Raw genomic sequence first — 20,241 nt, forward strand, 5'->3', positions numbered from 1 at the left:
AGATATGCTCAGGTTATTAAAGGCTAACAGTCATTGTTCCAATGAGCCTGTTTATTATGCACATTATCTCTTCTATAGCCATTATATTACCTAGTCAATGTGTTTGTCAATTGTTCATATCTTTGTTGTTTCAGATACAGATGTGGTGTATAAAAGCGAGAATGGACATGTCATTAAACTGAATATAGAAACAAATACTACCACATTATTATTGGAAAACACTACTTTTGTAAGTAATGAATAATTAATTACTTTAATCATTCGGTGTTGTTTAGAATGCTCTCAAAGTATACATAATGGTCTTTTGTTTTAGCTTCAGTATTTGCAAAACTTTTCAGGTGACAGGTTAGGGCTAGTGTATTATGTAGAATCAGGAGATCTATTGATAGGAAATACCCATGTGACCATCTGCTTTGTTTCCTCCCCTGATCGTTTCTAGTAAATGAATAAATATTTCTAAGAATATTATTTTTTGAATGAATATTTATTCCAGTATTTTCTATGTCAGTTTAAACATAAAAAGGCCAGTTTTTAAAAAAAGTTAGTATAACCAAGATCATCATAACTTTTTCTCTCCCTTTACTTCTCATTCTTCCTGACTTGCTTTTAATTATGATTTTCCAAATCAAGTAGAAGACAGGCTTTGTAAAACTGGCCTTTCGCTGAGGTTGATGTGTTTTACCTTTATAATTTTGCATTCTGTCAATATCATTTCTCTGCTCCTGAATCATTGTTTGGCCTAGCAATGATCAAATAACTGAATGTATTTTGTTCTTATAAATGTATATGAACTTTGGGGTAAATTAAGACCTCTTATGTTTAGATTTGCATGGAAACCCACCCCAGTATTCTTATCTGAAGAATCCCCATGGACAGAGGAGCCTGGTGGGCTATAGTCCATGGGGTTGCGAAGAGTTGGACATAACATGACTGAGTGACTAAGCACACAGTCTTAAGGTTAGATTTAGCTGTGATTACCTAATGAGTAAGTCATAGTTAATTAACTGTTTCAAATGTTCAAAATCTAGCTATCAAACATCACTGAAAAATAGTATATAGTTATTTGCTGTTTTAGATAAACAAAGGTTCAATGTATTTCCTATTAGATGTGTTAATATGGTATAGACATAGTACAAGGCCTCAGAACACCTTCTGTACAAGTTAAAGAAATAAGCAAATTATCACATCCTTTTTGTATTTATTCCTACTGGTACATTTGCAATAAATATCTGTTCTTCACGTTTATAACAGAGTGGCCAGGTGGAAGAGATGAACGAAAATTTTTGTTGTTTGGTGTTTTTATTTAATAAGAGAAAAGTGGTTGTTGAAATCATGAAGTGATTGCATATGTATATATCTGTTGACTAAATTAAACCAAACAGCTCATGTACTTTAGCCATTAGGTTATTAACTAAATAACAACAGCATTTCTGTTTTTAAATGAATTAGTTATTTCACAGACATTAGAAGAATAGGTACTCTGAATGCAATGTGTAATAGCATTAATACTTGTGGAATGCCAAGGAAATATGAAGTATATTTCTCACTTTCTAAAATATGGATTTCCTTGAAGGAGATAATGCTAACGTTCCTGTAAAAGCTTAATAAACAGCATAGAACAGTATCTACTATTTATTTTTCTATTTTAGTTAAGTAATATATTTATTTATTATTTTTGGCTGTGCTGGGTCTTTGTTGCTGCTCACAGGCTTTCTCTAGTTGCAGCGAGCAGGGGCTACTCTCTGTTGTAGTGTATGAGCGTCTCATTGTGGTGGCTTCTCTTTTACCAGAGTGTGGGCTCCAGGGCAAAGGGCTTTAGTAGTTGCAGCAGTCAGGCTCTAGCGCCTGGCCTTAGTTATTGTGGTTGATACTTGAACTTAGTTTCTCTGTGGCCTGTGGGATCTTCCCAAATGTGCGTTCAAATCCACGTCCCCTGCATTGGCAGGTGAATTCTTAACCACTGGGCCACCAGGGAAGTCTCTATTATTTCTTATTTGGGTGTTCCTCCGGGATATTAGAGAAGAGGCTAGAGAAGAATCATTGAGAGATGTTTCAATCAATGGGAAAGAAGGCATCAGTAGGAGATAGGCTAGGTGGTAGAAAGCAGAATGATGGCAGCTAATGATTTGCTGATTAAAGTCAGTGCAACTTAATTTCAATAAGACTAGTTTGGAGAAGAAACTTAAATGCATTTTGTATTTTGTTTCCTTTATTATAAAGTAATATTTTTGATGAGGATGGGTATAGGCCTTTAGTGGTCAAGCATTTAAGTGAAGAATAGACTCTTAACACCCGAATATCTGGTGTGTGACTGCCCCATATTGATCATCCTCTTACACAGGTTAATGAGGTCTTCTAGTTAGGCAGGTAGGTAGTTTAGTCACTCAAACATGTCCAGCTCTTACAACCGCATGGACTGTAGCCCAGTAGGCTCCTCTGTCCATGGGATTTCCCAGGCAAGAATACTGACCTGGGTTGCCATTTCCTCCTCCAAACGAGGTCTAATACTGGTTGCTAATTATCTTTCTTTTTTTTTTTTCCCCAGCATTTACTGCTTGCTTTATCAGTCTCTTTGGTGCATCAAAAAAGAAACAAAACAAACAAACATTTTTGGTTATTGTTCCCTTCTGCTGTTGGCACTTCATATCAATCCCATCTCATTGTGGTTTTCTCCGTGTGCTGATTAATAACATTTTATCTTTATGCTTGTATGCTTAATCTTTTAAAAATCCTTTTGAGGTCTTTTTCTACTCTTTTTCTACTCTCATACTCTTTATGTTAGTTATGACTCTTAATTGCCACTAAGTAATATTTAACAAATATTCAAATTTACTGATCTTCTAAAATTCATAGGATCCCTAAAGACATTTATCTCACAGTACAGATACTTAAGCAATTTATAAGTCCTGGAGGTGTCAGAATTCAACAGAGGAGGGTGAGGATAAAGATTGGAATGTGGCTTATATTTGCAACTAGTTAACTTAGATCTACAAACAAAAAATACAAATTACCATGATTCCAGATAAATTAAAAGGTACTCATTTAATCATTTCCTTCTCCTAACTCTAAGATAGCATTATTAAACACAGTTGTATTTTAAAGTGCATACTAGGCTAAGTTCTAGCTATATTTTCTCTCTCAGGCTATTCTCTTGAGAAAAAATCTATCGGAGCATAAATTTTTATTCATACTGCAGTTTCATTTTTTTCATTGAGTGATTAGTGATACTTTAATTACAATTAATTGGATTAGATGTCTATAAAAATCTTTGTAGTAAAAGTGTACCAGAGCAATTGAAAAAAAAATTACTTAAAATGAGAAAGCAGAATAACCTTTTGTTTAATAAGATATATTTTTCAAAAATGTGACTGTCAATTTATTTTAAAAATTAAGATAACACCATATTGTCAGTTCCCTTATATATTTTTTAAATATGAATATGATTAGCTGTGTAATCATATAGAGCAGACACTATGATTAACAATAATATTGACCATGACTGTCAAAATAAAACAAAAGCAAATAATTTTCCTGAAATAGTTGTCTTAAGGCATTCTTTTGTTTTGAAGATAGGTGGATTTGTAATGAAAGAAGAAATTAAAGGGTATATAGCTTTTTGAAAAGGAGTTATGTGAAAGAAGTGATTTAGCCCCCAAACTGCTCTTAATCATTTCTAAGTGTTTGGAAATGTTATCTCATAAACCCAGAACTATTTCAAACAAAGCTAATTCACAGTGTCATAATTATGAAAATGTTCCATGAGTATTAGCTGGATTCTTTCTATTGTCAATAATTTGAATATTGCCAGTGGTCTTGGCAGAAAACACCAGTATTCATAAATAGTTCTATCAGATCTTTGTTTGACATTAGAAAGCAATTGGAAGCATGATTCCAAGCCATATGCTTAAACATTATTAAGATTTCTTTTTTTAAAGAGAGAGCTTATGTACTAATATTGGAAGAGATATGGAATATCTGTAAGATATCTGTAATCTTTTAAAAATATGCTATTAAAATAGCCTAAAGCAGAGAGGGGAAATTCATATATTTAAATGATTCCAAGGAATGTTACCTGCATATGTTTTGGTCCAACCTCAGTCTGCAGCAGCTTGAAGCAGGATTTGGTTTCCTGGCCAGAGATTGAAGTCTGACTGTGGCAGTGAGATTCCTGAATCCTAGCCACTAGACCACCAGGGACAATTGACAAGGCCTGGCCCACTGCTGTGTAGAATTGAATTTTCACATAGAGATGGAAAGCAGTGAAACAAGTAAAGTATGTATTCAAGGAAGAGTATATGTGGATAGACGTAGGGGGAGGCTCAGAGATAGTCACACCCTTGTGGTAGTTTGAATCACTTCAGTTCAGTTCAGTTCAGTCGCTCAGTCATGTCTGCTCTTTGTGACCCCATGGGAAGCAGCAAGCCAGGCTTCCCTGTCCATCATCAATTCCTGGAGCTTATTCAAACTCATGTCCATTAAGTCAGTGATGCTATCCAACCATCTCATCCTCTGTTGTCTCCTTTTCCTCCTGCCTTCAATCTTTCCCAACATCAGCAACTTTTCAAATGAGTCAGTTCTTTGCATCAGTACTAGAGTTTCAGCTTCACCATCAGTCCTTCCAATGAATATTCAGGACTGAATTCCTTTAGGATGGACTGGTTGGATCTCCTTGCAGTCCAAGGGACTCTCAAGAGTCTTCTCCAACACCACAGTTCAAAAGCATCAATTCTTTGGTACTCAGCTTTCTTTATAGTCCAACTCTCACATCCATACATGACTACTGGAAAAATCATAGCTTTGACTAGATGGATCTTTGTTGGCAAAATAATGTCTCTCTCTGCTTTTTAATATGCTATCTTGGTTGGTCATAGCTTTTCTTCTAAGGAGCAAGCATCTTTTAATTTCAAGGGTGCAGTTACTACCTGCAGTCATTTTGGAACCCCAAAAGAAAAAAATCTGTCTCTGACAGACTTCCATTGTTTCCTCATCTATTTGCCATGAATTGATTGGACTGGATGTCATGATCTTAGTTTTCTGAATGTTGAGCCTTAAGCCAAACTTTTCACTCTCCTCTTTCACTTTCATCAAGAGGCTCTTTAGTTCTTCTTCACTTTCTGCCATAAGGGTGGTGTCATCTGCATATCTGAGATCATTGATATTTCTCCCAGTAATCATGATTCCAGCTTGTGCTTCATCCAGCCTGGCGTTTTTCATGATGCACTCTGCTTATAAATTAAATAAGCAGGGTGACAGTACAGAGCTTTGATGTACTCCTTTCCTGATTTGGAACCAGTTTTTCCATGTCCATTTCTAACTGTTGCTTCTTGACCTGCATACAGATTTCTTAGGAGGCAGGTCAGGTGGTCTGGTATTCCCATCTCTTTAAGAATTTTCCACAGTTTGTTGTGATCCAAACAGTCAAAGCTTTGGTGGTCAATAAAGCAGAAGTAGATATTTTTCTGGAAATCTCTTGCTTTTTTGATTAATTACTTACACGGCTCATTTCTTCCAGGTTACCTTTGGCCAGTTATAGTTATCTTGCTTTGCCTAGTTCTGATTCTGTATTTGGTTGATCTGAGGGTCCTCCCATACGTGTGTGCATTTCTCCGCCAAGATGGACACTAGTGAAAAGTCAGTCCCTTACTATGGGGTGGCACCCCCTCCATTATGGTTCTTCAAGGAGCTGTTCTATACATGTTCTATGTAGTCAGGAATGTCTCTGACTTTGGGAATGATGAATATGTCATCCTTTATCTCTTATCTGGGCTGGACTTAGCCTCTCCTCCCTCCTGCTATTTTGGAGTATCTGTCCATAGGGGAGAAACTCCAGCTGCTCAGCCTGGGGCCCATCTATCTCCTACCTCACAACTGTTTATTTATAGGTCATTATGAAATAGATTTGACTAGATCCAAGAGAAATTTTTGGACTTATCATGCATAGAGATAGAATCAGTTGATTTGCATACCACTGTAGTATTTTTGTTTAATATTCACTTATTCTGCCATTGAGCATTTGGGGTAGCGGATAGATACAAATCTTTTTACCGCCAAGAAATTAAGGAACTTATTTCTATCCATGATAGAGTAAAGAGCTACCTGATGAAAAAACAAACAAACAAACAAACAAACAATGTTACAAGCAAATAATTGTTGGATAAAAATAACCAAAATGTCACCTCTTAAGATTTGAAATAAAGTTTTCAGAAACTTCTGACCAGCCAGATGGTTTCACATACTGGCTATAATCATGGAAAACTTATTTGTTAAAAGTCTAGCCTCAGGTAAGGCATACAAAGATGGCAGAGTAGGAAAACCCTGAGTTCACCTTCTCTCATGGGCATATCAAAGTTACAACTATTTATTGAATAAGCACTAATGAGAGAGACCAGAATCTACTAGAAAAGATCTTCTACAAGTAAGGATATAAAGAAGGAACCACAGCAAGACAGGTAGGAGGGGCAGAGTTACAGTGTATATTCCAGACCCAGTCCTCCAGGAGAACGATCCAAAATGGGAGAATGATTACAAATGCCGAGATTCTTCCCAAAGAGAAAGGAATCTGAGTCCCACACTGGGCTCCCCAGCCTGCGGTACTAAAGCAAAAAGTGGAGTCACCAAAATGTATGGCTTTATTTATACATTTATGCAAAACATATGTGTGAAATTCAGAGGAGCTTACTTTGGGAGATCCACAGGACTGTGGAGCATAAGGACTTCACTCATAAAGTGCATACATAGACAAAATCTCACACATTGTGGGACCCAGGGCAGAAGCAGTAGTTTGAGGGGATCCTAGGTCAGACCCATCTGCTGATCTTTTGAGAGTCTCCTGGAGAGGCAAGAGGTAACTGGAGCTCACCCTGAGGATACAGGTACTGGCAACAGCCATTTTGGGGAGCTCCTTCTACCAGGTGGATACTGATGCTATCAAAGGACATCTTGGAAGCTTCCCTCTAGCTTATTAAAACAAGACCCTGGCTTGCCCCCACCTACCAGCCCATAGATACCAGTACTGGAACCCCTCAGGCCAAGCAACCAGCTGGGCAGGGAGGCAGTCCCACATACCAGCAGGCTGGCTGCCCTAAGACTCCCTGAGCCCATTCCAGCCCTGGACATGATCCTGTCCCCATAGGGCCCATGAAGAACACTCATACACCAATACACAGGTACTAGATCAAGGACCCCCAGGAGCGCCCTGCAGCCAGAGACCATGGGACACTGCTTTATCCATCAGCGGGCAGGAATGGTCCCTGGAACCTTCTGGGCCTTGGGCCCTCCCAGCAGCCAGCCAGTTCTAGCTTTGTGATCAGCCTCATTCACTAGCAGTTCAACACCAACACCCTAGGACCCAGCTCAGTCTGCCAGCAGATGGCACTAGCCCTTGGACCTGGCTTTACCCATGAAGCATGAGCGCTTTGTACTCCTCTGCCAGCTCCCCAACTCTCCAGTGATCAGTGCCAGCTTTGGGATATCCTAGAACCTATAGCCAGTCATGTAAGTATCCAGCCTAACCCATCAGCAGACCAACACTAAATCCAAGAAAGCCAAAAGCCCAAAAGCCATCCGCCTAGAACAGCACTGCCCCGGAGTATGCCAGCACTAGCCCTGGAGTTCCACAGCCAGCCACCCTGTGACTGGGCCCCACAGTGGCTGTCAGCCTTTTTGTACAAGACAGGACCTGGCAACCAATCATACTAGAGGCTAGCACACTTACCATACTGCCTAAAGTAGGCCACCATGAGAGAAGGACCCACATAACCCACATAGGGGCACCCCAAGTGCATAGAGCTCTAATGACCAGAGGGGAATGTGCTGCTGAGATGCAGGATGTCTACCTCCTACAATAGACCACTTCCAGGCCACTTTTCCAACTTTCCAAGGTCAGGAAACCTAACCAACAACTAGAAAGAGAAACAGCAAATTAAGCAAACTGAGCAAAGTAACAGAGGAACACATTCTAAACAAAAGAACAAGATAGAACCCAGAAGAACTGAGTGAAGTGGATAGAGATATACGATCTAACAGATAAAGAGTTCAAGATAATTACAATACAGATAATCAACAAACTTGAGAGACGAACTGATGAAGAATGAAAAGTTAGATGTTTTAACAGTGTAAGAAAATACTGGATTGGCCAGAAAGTTTGGGTTTTTTAGAAAAATGTTATGGGAAAACCCTAACAAACTTTCTGGATAATACAATGTAAAGAAGAACCAAATAGAGATGAAGAGTACAGTACTGAAAAAAATACACTAAAAGGAATAAACCATAGGTTAAGTGATGCAGAAGAACAGATCAACAAGCGGGAAGACTGAGTAGTGGAAACCACTAAGGATGTAAAGAAAATAAAAGAGCTAAAAAAGAAATAAGGACAGCTTAAGAGGCCTCTGGTACAATGTTAAGCATAGTACCATTGGTGTTATAGGGATCTTAAAGAAGAATTAGAGAAAGGGTCAAAGGACATGTCTGAGGACATGATAGCTTAAAACTTCCCTAACCTAAGAAAGAAATCAGACACCCACATCCAGGAAACACAGTCTCAAACAGGATCAACCCAAAGAGAACCACATTAAGACACAGTGAAATTAAAATGGTGAAGATAAAGAGAGGAATATTAAAAACAGCAGAGGCAAAGAACAAGTTACGTGCGTGGCAGCTCTTATTAGGCTATTAGTTATTTCAGCAGAAACTCTGCAGGTAGGAAGGGTGGCAGAATATATCTAAAGTAATAGAAGTGAAAAATCTACAACCAAGGAAACTACCCAGCAACAGTTTCATTCAAACTTGAAGGAGAGATCAAAAATTTTAGACAGCAGAAGTTAGAACTATAGAATCACCAAGCCAGCTTTACAAAAAGTGTTAATGAGACTAATCTAAGGGAAAAAGGAAAGGTCCCAACGAGAAGCATGAACATTATGAAAGGAAAAACTTCCTTGGTAAAGGCAAATATACAGTACATATATTTTGTATATTAAGTCCTATCAGTCATGTCATTTGCAAATATTCTCACCCATTCAGTAGATTGCCTTTCATTTTGTTAGTGCTTTTATTTGCTGTCTGAAAGCTTTTAAGTTTAATGAGGTCCCATTTGTTTATTTTTGCTTTTGTTTCCTTTGCCTGAGGAGACAGATTCCCTAAAAAATATTGTTATAATTTCCATCAAAGAAATTATATATCTGCCTATATTTTCTTCCAGGTGGTTATGGGTCTTGCATTGAGGTCTTTAATCCATCTTGAGTTTATTTTTGTATATGGTATGAGGAAATATTCTACTTTCATTCTTTCATATGTAACTGTTCAGTTTTCCCAGCAGCACTTGTTGAAAAAGCTGTCTATTCTCCATTGCATGTTCTTGCCTCCTTTGTTGTTGATTAATTGACCATAAGTTTGTGGGTTTCTTTCTGGGCTGTGTATTCCATTCCATGGATGTGTGTGTCTACTTTTCTGCCAGCTTATGTTATTTTCATTACTATAGCTTTGTAGTATAGTCTGTAATCAGGGAACCCGGTTATTGCAGCTTTGTATTTTTTTCTCAAGATTGCTTTGGCAATTTGAGGTCTTTTATAGTTCTATATAAATTATAGGATTATATATTTTAGTTCTGTGAGACATGTCATGGATATTCTGATAGGGATTCCATTAAATCTGTAAATTGCTTGGGTAGTATGGGAATTTCAACAATATTAATTCTTCTGATCCTTGAACATTGGATATTTTTCCATTTCTTTGTACCATTTTCAGTTTTCTTCATCAGTGTTTTATACTTTTCACAGTATAGGTCTTTCAACTCCTTGGTTAAGTTTTTTCCTCAGTATTGTATTCTCTCTGATGTGATTTTAAATGAGATTGCTTTCTTGCTTTCTGTTTCTTATAGTTCATATTCATGTATAGAAGAGCAACAGATTTCTGTATATTATTCTTATATCCTGCAGCCTTACTGAATTTATTTACTAGCTCTAAATTTTTTTGGTGAATATTCAGGGTTTTCTGTATACAGGCTCATGCCATCTGCAAATAGTGACAGTTTTATTCCTTCCATTCCAGTTTGGGTATTTTTTCTTCCCTGATTGCTGTGGCTAGGACTTCCAATACTATGTTAATTAGAAGTGGTGAGTGTTGGCATCCTTATTTTATTCCTGATTTTAGAGGAAAAGCTTTCAAATTTTCACTGTTAAATATGATGTGGGTTTGTCATAAGTGTCCTTTTTTATGTTGAGATATGTTCCATTTGGACTTCTCAGGTGGAGCCAATGGTAAAGAATCTGCCTGCCAACGTAGGAGACTAAAAGATGTCAGTTCAACCCCTTGGAAATATCCCCTGGAGAAGGCCATGGCAACCTCCTGCAGTGTTCTCCCCTGGAGAATCCCATGGGTGGAGGAGCCTGGTGGGCTACAGTTCACAGGGTTCACAAAGAGTCTGAAGCAACAGGCACGACTGAAGCAACAGAGCACACAAGCATGCACGTTCCATCTACATATTCTATTCTTACCAAAAGTAATAGTAAATTCAAATCCAGTTTATACAGAAAATCTTACATCTTTATATACACACATATATTTAGTAAAAAAAAAAAAAAGGCAAACAAATTCACATTGTAAATTCTATTTTGGGGGAACAAAGCATTTATTTTTACAGTCTCTCATTTAGTGTAATATTTTTTTTTACAGTTATATGGCTTTCTTCTTGTTCTTTGTCTCATAATTTATATGCGTTCATTAAATATTAACACTTGATATTTTATAAAATTAGTATAATTAAGAATATGTTACTTTTAGTCTTCCTCATTGACATTTTTAAGATGACATAGTGAAAACATGTTTGGAAAATATATACAGTATATTGGCTTATCCAATAAGATAGTCACTAGCCACATCTGACTATTTAAAATCTAATAAAGTTAAAAACTCTATTTTTTAGTTATAACAGTCACATTTCAAACATTCAATATCCAAGTGTAACCAGTGGCTACCAATTTGGATAATGCTCATACGGAGCCTTTCCATTATCATAGAAAGTTCTGATATTATTGTTGTTGTTCAGTTGCTCAGTCATGTGGAATACAGCACGCCAGGCTTCCCTTGTCCTTCACCATCTCCTGGAGTTTGGTGAAATTCATGTCCATTGAGTCAGTGATACCATTGAACCATCTCGCCCTCTGTCAGCCCCTTCTTCACCTGCCTTCAATCTTTCCCAGCATCTAGGTCTTTTCTAATGAGTCAGCTCTTCATTTCAAGTGGCCAAAGTATTGGCTTCAACTTCAGCATCAGTCCTTCCAACGAATATTCAGGATTGATTGGTTTGATCTCCTTGCATTCCAAGGGACTCTCAAGCGTCTTCTCCAACACCACAGTTCAAAAGCATCAATTCTTCAGCATTCAGCCTTCTTTGTAGTTCAAGTCTCACATCCATACATGACTACTGTAAAAAACCACAGCATTGACTAGATGGACCTTTGTTGGCAAAGTAATGTCTCTGCTTTTTAATATGCTGTCTAGGTTTGTCATAGCTTTTCTTCTGAAGAGCAAGCCTCTTTTAATTTCATGACTGCAGTAACCATCTGCAGTGATTCTGGAGCCCAAGAAAATAAGTCTCTAACTGTTTGCATTGTTTCTCCATCTATCTGCAATAAAGTGATGGGACCGAACGCCATGATCTTCATTTTTTGAATGTTGAATTTTAAGCCAGCTTTTTCACTCTCCTCTTTTACTTTCATCAAGGTGCTCTTTAGTTCCTCTTCACTGTCTGCCATAAGTGGTGGTTTCATCTGCATATCTGAAGTTATTCATATTTCTCCCTGCAATCTTGATTCCAGCTTGTACTTTATCCAGCCTGGCATTTCACATGATATACTCTGCATATAAGTTAAATAAGCAGGGTGACAATGCAGCCTTGATGTACTCCTTTCCCAATTTGGAACCAGTCTTTTTGTTCTATGTCTGGTTCTAACTATTGCTTCTTGACCTGCATACAGGTTTTGCAGGAGGAAGGTAAGGTGGTCTGGTGTTCCCATACTTAATAAAGATAAAATTTTCCCTCAATATTACATTTTGAGTGTAGCAATATATGTATCTGTTCAGTTCAGTTCATGCTCTCTGTCCTGTTCTACTCTTTGCGATCCCATGGACTGCAGCACGCCAGGTTTCCCTGTCCATCACCAACTCCCAGAGCTTGCTCAAACTCTTGTCCATTGAATCGGTGATGCCATCCAAGATATTTGCGCCCATCATAAATTTCTCCAGAAATATGTCTATGATCTGTACTTAAACAATATATCTCAAATATGTATATATTTATGTGTATAATTGTTTATTTCCACAGGATGGATGGTTACCTTTTTCATCCACTTAATAGTATAAATTGAAGATATTTTTTATGATGCCTTTGTTTTTTTCTGATATGATTTAGTGAGTTCATAGAATTCCCTTGCATAATGTACTACCATATATTGATTTCCTATTATATTCTTATAAATATACTTGGCAGTCATTTTTGAAGTATATTTGTAGGCTAAATTCATAGCAGTACATAAAAAGAAAAGTTCATTTGAGATTTAATAGACAGCATCAAATTGTGTTAAGCAAGTCCACCAGTGTTATATGTTACTGCCTGTTAATCTACTCTGGCCATCACTAAGTATTGCCAACATGTTAACCATTATCACTTTGGCTGTTGAAAAATAGTAATTAATTTTACACTGATTTGCAATTATTAAATTATGAGTGAGATTGAGCATTATTTTGTCACATGTGCATTGACAGTTGATTCATTTTGTCTATGAATTCCTTTTCATAAGCTTTTAAAATTGGGACTTACAGGTTAAATCTCTTATGAACAACACTTAGTTAAGTGAAAGTGAAAGTCGCTCAATGTGTCCGACTCTTTGCGACCCTCTGGACTATACAGTCCATGAAAATCTCCAGGCCAGAATACTGGGGTGGGTAGCCTTTCCCTTCTCCAAGGGATCTTCCTAACCGAGGGATCAAACTCAGGTCTTACAGAAAAGTTATTAGTCTAATTCCAAGCATTGAAAGTCTATTAAGATGAAAAGAGCAAATTAATGTTATACTATTTATATATTATGATTTTATCAAAGATAGAAAATAAGAGAAAGTAGATATCAAACTTGATATTATTGAAGAATATACCAGAATACATTAAATCTCAACAAATAATTTTCTTTTTCATTACTAACCTATGTTCTTTTAGCTTCTTTGAAATTACTTATGGCAATGCTAAACTAATGATGTCATACCAACTTATGGTCATGTCTCAAGAAAATTTAATCTTTACAGCATTAGTATTGTCCTATGTTTTCCTCATATTTAAAGATTTAGCCAGGTTAATTTTTTTATGAAGCAATATTGGTCTTTATATTTTCTTTTTAAAATGTAAAAATTACAAAGTTCTTGATAACCATACCCTGGCCTGTGCCAGATATGAAGTCATATCACTGACAAAAATACTTGAAATTCCTATATCATATTTTAAAATATTAACTCTATTAACTAGAGTTTTCTCTCTAATATTTACCTAGTGGAATATTAGCAAAAATTGTACTTAAGTAATTTTCTACTGGAGGAGTCTAATCAACCTATCTTATAAATATTATATTGAATAAATCATATTAGACCATGATTAGGAAAACTTATCCAGGAATCCTAATGTGATATATTATTAGGATTCCATAATGTTTCTATCTACTGTATGCTTTAATACATAACAATTAGTATGTTATATTCTTTGCCTAAATGTAATAGCATCCATTTTAAAAATATGTTTGAAATATTGCGATTAGGAAACATTAAGACAAGAAGAATCAGAGTAGCACAGCGGACTTCAGAGAAATAATTTGCATAATTTTGTAATTTATAGTATCTCTATACTTTCCCCAGCTTAAACTTTTCTAGTTTATTGTATTCTTGAGTGGAGGAATACTGACATTCTTTTCAAAGTCACCTAGTTGTCCCTGTTTTAAGTTACTAATTGAACTCAGAGACCATTAGTCGTCACCTTCTATTAAAGATAAAATATTGTTTTTTAAATGTTTTAGTGTATAGAATATGATCCAAATCAATAGAGTATTAATTGGCTATTCATGTTTATTGAGCAATGAAGGTATATGTGATGCATTTTACATGAGTTAGTAAGTACTGATTTAATAGTCTTAAGAGCTACCTACTGGTGCCATGGCATTTTCTTCAATGAGTATTTCAATAAACTATTCTAGTATCTATAAAATGCAAGTTTCCAAGAAAAAAAGAGTGACCATATTTAATGTTTATACAAGATGAATGTTCTAGGTATCACAAAGAAATATAATTCAAACACTCTTCTAAGTAATTGGGTAGCTAAGAAAAGACAACATTAAAAAATACAATCATGGTCTGATTTTTAAAATCTTTGCATATAAACACAGTTATGGTGGTAACAAACAATCATGTTTTTATTTAGATCTGCAAGATAGAAGGTAATCTCTTTGCCTCTTCCTTGTTCCTTTTATTTGAAGTTAGGCAAAGAAAGAGAGCCCATCTTTGGTATCACGTAATAAACTGCAACTTGGTTTGTATTCTTTTCTGCCTTCTCTCAGTCCTCTTTCCCTTTTTATCAATGATATAGTAACCATTTCTCTCCTGCCATTCACTTAAGTTCAACTGGCTTTTTGAAATCTTTCCTTATGATCATTTCACCATCACTTATAGACTGTGTTGCAAAAGAAACTTTTTCAAAACATTTGAAAATGTAATATTTTATTGTTTCTAGAATAAGAGATGACTTTTCAAAGCATTTTTGTCAGTTATTAAAATTACCAGTTTAAAATTAAATTAGACAATTAGGGACATTATAGCCAAATAATTTAACATGAGGAGTATTTGTGTTTATGTGTGTGCAGTCATTTTGGTTGGATGAGGTGAAGAGAGCAGAAAATAAAAAAAGACCATATGGTTCTCAAAGACCTGTTTTGTTTTCTTGTTTTCATCATTCTATATTTGTTGAAAATGTACTCTTTTACACACTAAGACTTAGTGGATTCTCCAGCTAAAGTTTTTAGATCAGTATTTTTGTTGTTGTTAAATAGAGATGCCTATGCATATATTCGGACTTCCCAGTTGGTACTATTGGTTTAAGAACCCACTTGTCAATGCAGGAGAGACGTAAGAGACACAGGTTTGATCCCTAGGTCGGAAAGATCCCCTGGAGGAGGGCCTGGCAACCCACTCCAGTGTTCTTGCCTGGAGAATCCCATGAACAGAGGAGCCTGGCAGGCTACAGTCTATAGGATCACAAAAAGTCAGATACTACTGAAGCAAACTTAACACTCAGCATACATAAATATATATATTTATTTATTTATTTATTTATCACCAGCATGTTACAAGATCTAGAATAATATTCACCTGAACTGTACAGTTCTTATGCATCTGACATTTCTCAATTTTAAAGTACCCAAGTTTTCTTACCAACTTTTGTTTTATTTTTAATTCAATCTCTGATTCTTCTTCTCTTGCTCAGTCTTTTCTCATCCTTAAGTCATACAAATACATATTTTATATTTTCTGGCACTTCTGACATTTAAGTTTGTGTTTAATGATTTCTTGCCATGATATTCAATATCTGACAACTTAGAATACCATCATTATCTATTTCTACCTCCAGTTATAATGTTTCTGACAAGAATGAATCATTGCAATGGAACCTGTTAATAGGGGCATTACTGTGGCAATACATGTAAACTGAGATTGCAAACAACCCAGAAGAGCAATCAGAAACAGTGATCAATGATGAGATGGAGTGTACATATAATTATATACATGTGACTCAGATGAATCACTTGTGCTGAAAAGGATAGAAAAGGCTTAAAGGGGGAGAATTAGAATGATCTTTGAGATAAACAGAACTCAAATAAGGAGTAGGGAGAGGTGATGCTGTTACAGCAGGTGGGACAGATTGAATAATAATACAATGATAAAGAAAACACATTCAAAGAATAAAAGTAATAGTAAACATTACTCAAAATAACTGTATTGTTTCTGATCCACCCATGGTAGAACATGGTGTTTGAGAATTTTTTCCTTTTATTTGGGAATTAATTTGCATTGGATGTAACCTTTTATGTAATACTCCATAAAGTCCCAGATATTTCATTTAAATTTCAGGCTTTTGCACGAAAATCTTAAACATCCCCTATTAGGTTTCCACAGGGATTATAACCACAGCATTATCTAAAAATGATATGTCTAAAATTTTCCTCAAAATATGCCTTTTTTTTTTTTTTTTTTTTTGCTTTTCCCCAACTGAGGTTGCAGTAACAACATTAACCCATGGATTAAAAACATGAAAACCCATATTTGTTTTGTACAGTTTCTTTTCTTGGTTTTCAAATATAGTCATTAAATTATTTTGTTTTTATCAACCGTCTCCCTTGCATATGTCCCCTCGTTTCTATGCCCTTGGCTCTTTCTAAACTTCTTGACATTGCTCATCTGGATGACAATGAGAACCTCTTTCCAGATCTAATTGACCTCAAGATATCATTAGAACCAGCTCATTTTCTTTTCCACCCAGTTGTCAGAGGAATTATTCTAAATTCGAATCTGACTTTATTGCTTCCTTGGCTTTAAATTTCACCATTCATGGATTAGCACTAATCCATGGGGCTGGCCACACCTCTTTTAAAGCTTTGTGTATATTTTTGAAGGTTGTTCTCATAATATAGTCTGCAATTTCATATAACTGGAAAACACTGGATTATGAAGTTTTCACTGACTTTACCGCCAAGTATATGAAGTTTATACCATTTTTTTTCTGTAACTCTCCCAGGATTGCACCCCCGGACCCCTGCCTCACCTTTATCCTTATGGCAGTTATTGCTTTACCAAAAGTTAGCAAACTAGTAGTCCCTAGGCCGAATCTGGTAGCTATACATATTTCAAAATACTGAGCTATAATTTTAAAACCATGACTGTAAATTATATTAGAACTACTGTATATAATTTCTTAAATGATAATGGTTATTTGAAACCAAGGGGCTACTGCTCCTTTAGATAACCTAGCCTAGGGGATACTTGCCCACTAGTCCATTTGGCCTCAGTGTACTCAGACATCCCTTTTCTATCACTACAAACCAAGTTTTTTAAGTCATTTGGATTTTGGACTCCTGCTCTATCATGGAAAAACACAGTTCTTGTCTTATCCTGCCCAGTTTGAGATGGGAAAATTTCTAATGACTTTGTTTTTCAACTTTGTAGCACCTTCAGTGGTTAGCATGATGCTCATCTTATTTTGAATGTTAAGTAAGTTAGTTTTGGTACAGTTGAGTGATATACAGAATGAGGTGCTACAGAATCTTCCCAAGCTGCCTGAAAGCATGCATTTGTTTCTCAACTTGATCAGATGTCTTGTTTTCATTGTTGTTAAATTGACAACTGGCATATCTGTTTTTCTGTTTCTCTTACCTGACATGGCTTTAATTGAATGTTCCTAGATGGCAGAGTTCATGCATTTTAATGCTCTTTGTCCAAAAATGCATTAGTAAGCATCACTGCTGAAAATACCAATAAGCACATGTAGAAAATATCTCTGCATCCTTTTATTGCAATAGTAATGAAGTGATTAAATATATAGGTAACAAAATAGCATTATTAGCAATAATAAACTTCCCAAAATGCTAATTTGTGGCCTTATCAAGTTGAGAGTCAACTGGAACTATATTAATGTCTGTAATTAGGGTCAATGTACACCAAAGGGTCTCTGGGGTCTGCTAGGAAGAATTAATCTCCCAGATGCAACAGATGATAATGTAAATGGCTTATGCTAAGAGGGATTTTTCCTGAGATTTCTACGTCCCTTAGCTAAGCAGCAAGAATGTCTGTCTTATATGTGTATCATCAGCAAGTCTCTTTGCAGCACCACCTGTGCACAGCTCTCTAAATTTAGAGTAGTTTCTACAGCTTGGGCGTCTGAAAAGGTATTTGGAATGTTTCCCAGGTTGTATGCTGCATAAACTTGGAGGCAGTATAGTGATAATTAATAAAGTGCCAGACTAGATAATTGTAGGAACTGTAAAAGATACTAAAATGTTGTTACCAGAGGCTCAGATGCACCTGTGAACGTGTGAAGTTAATTTGTGTGAGCAACATCATATGAGAGTGGATGGGGACAAGGGAGATGAGATTTTCTTTAATTCAAACTTCAGACAGTGTAGCTCTCTAAAAAAAGAGAGAAAGGAGGAACGAGGGAAAGAAGGAGGAAGGAAGGAAAGAAGGAAAAAGGAGAGAGGGAGGGATGGAGGAAGGAAGGAAGGGAGGAAGGAAAGAAAGAAAGAGTGAAAACAACAAAGAACCTCCTGTTGGCGCAGGGCTTGTGAAAGGAGTTCCTCCTTCATTCTTTCATGATGTATACTTCTCTGTGACCTTGACAAAAATATAAGAACCGTTATTATTAGAGTTTTCTAATTCCCATTGGACTGGAATGATAGGTATTGCCCTTTTAACCAATTTTTAAATAACACCGAACCTCCTCATCTGTGTAACAATGCACCTCCTAATACTGCATTCATGTGAGAGACAGGACCTTGTGTTCTCTATGTGACTCTGAATTCCATACAGGCTAATATCCATTATTTCTACATACACTAAGTTAGTGAAAAAATTAGAATGAGGCTACCTACCTTAGAGCTTACTCCTTGGAAGGAAAGTTATGACCAACCTAGATAGCATATTCAAAAGCAGAGACATTCCTTTGCCAACAAAGGTCCGTCTAGTCAAGGCTGTGGTTTTTCCAGTAGTCATGCATGGATATGAGAGTTGGACTGTGAAGAAAGCTGAGCGCCGAGGAATTGATACTTTTGAATTGTGGTGTTGGAGAAGACTCTTGAGAGTCTCATGGACTGCAAGGAGATCCAACCAGTCCATTCTAAAGGAGATCAGTACTGGGTGTTCTTTGGAAGGAATGATGCTAAGGCTGAAACTCCAGTACTTTGGCCACCTCATGCGAAGAGTTGACTCACTGGAAAAGACTCATGCTGGGAGGGATTGGGGGCTGGAGGAACAGGGGACGACAGAGGATGAGATGGCTAGATGAGTTTGAGTGAACTCCGGGAGTTGGTGACGGACAGGGAGGCCTGGAGTGCTGCAAGTCATGGGGTCGCACAGAGTCGGACACGAATGAGCAACTGAACTGAACTGAACCTTACAGCTTTGTCATGAGAGGAGTGTTGAGAACTACAGAGTTCAAAGCAATTTCAGAGCTTATAATATGATACATGATAGCTCTACTAATTGTGATGGTAGCTCCGCTGTTGTGATTGTAGTTTGTTGTTATTTTCATTATTATTGAAATGGCTTTTTGAAAAAAATGAAAAGCAAATTTCTTCAGATGAGTTATTACCAACAATTATTCTGTTCTTGTAAAGTGGCTGGTCTAAGATGGATGAATATAAACAACGCCTCTTCTAAATTAACATTCCATGTAAAAGTATTTTCTCCTAGAGCACTCCATTCTCTTGCATATCTAGCTGAGAAATGAAAAAAAAACAAACAAACTATGTTATTTCAGCAATTCTCTGGGTGTGTGTGTAAGGGGGTGCTTTTCCATGGCTCAGCAGCTAAAGAATCAGCCTGCAGTGCAGGAGACCAAGAAGATATGGGCTGGATCCCTGGGTCAGGAAGATACCATGGAGGAGGATATGGCAACCCACTCTAGTATTCTTGCCTGGAGAATCCCATGGGCAGAGGAGCTTGGCAGCCTACAGTCCAAAGTGTTGCAGAGTCCGACACCACTGAGTGACTAAGCACAGCACAGACTTACAATTCAATTCTTTCTGATACTAATTCCCCAGAGTTAGTGAAAAACCCACAGGTTAATGACACAGTGACTGCCCCCAATTTGATAATTTGATAGAATGATACAGAAAGAGCTATAGTTATGATCACTGGTTTATTATAAAGAATACAAATGAAAAGCCAGATGACGAGGTAAATAGGGTAAATGAAGAAGGGTCCTAAGCACAGTCTCTCTCTCAGTCGATACGCGTCCTCTCCTGCTACACCGATATGTTTATCATCAAGGAAGCTTCTACAAATCTCATCATTCAGAGGCTTTCACTGAGATTTTGTTAGCTAGAACTGGTTGGTTAAATTGCTGGCAATGTGATTAAACTTCATCTCCAGTGCCACCACCCTTCCTGACCTTCAAGTAGGGTTCAAAGTACTACCCCTCTAATCAGGTGGTTGGTTCTTCTG

At 36.8% G+C, this 20,241-nt stretch overlaps 1 protein-coding gene across 1 annotated transcript in view; it reads left to right on the plus strand.

Annotated features, from left to right (window-relative positions):
* The window catches only part of DPP10 (dipeptidyl peptidase like 10), a 760,992-nt gene that overhangs the window by 387,620 nt on the left and 353,131 nt on the right, over nucleotides 1–20,241 (plus strand). The window contains exon 4 of the mRNA XM_052656314.1: nucleotides 135–229. Coding sequence (XP_052512274.1) covers nucleotides 135–229 — 95 coding nt within the window. The remainder of the gene's footprint in view (nucleotides 1–134; nucleotides 230–20,241) is intronic.

This window comes from Budorcas taxicolor, chromosome 2, assembly GCF_023091745.1.
Source record: "Budorcas taxicolor isolate Tak-1 chromosome 2, Takin1.1, whole genome shotgun sequence".
NCBI classification, from domain to species: Eukaryota; Metazoa; Chordata; class Mammalia; order Artiodactyla; family Bovidae; genus Budorcas; species Budorcas taxicolor.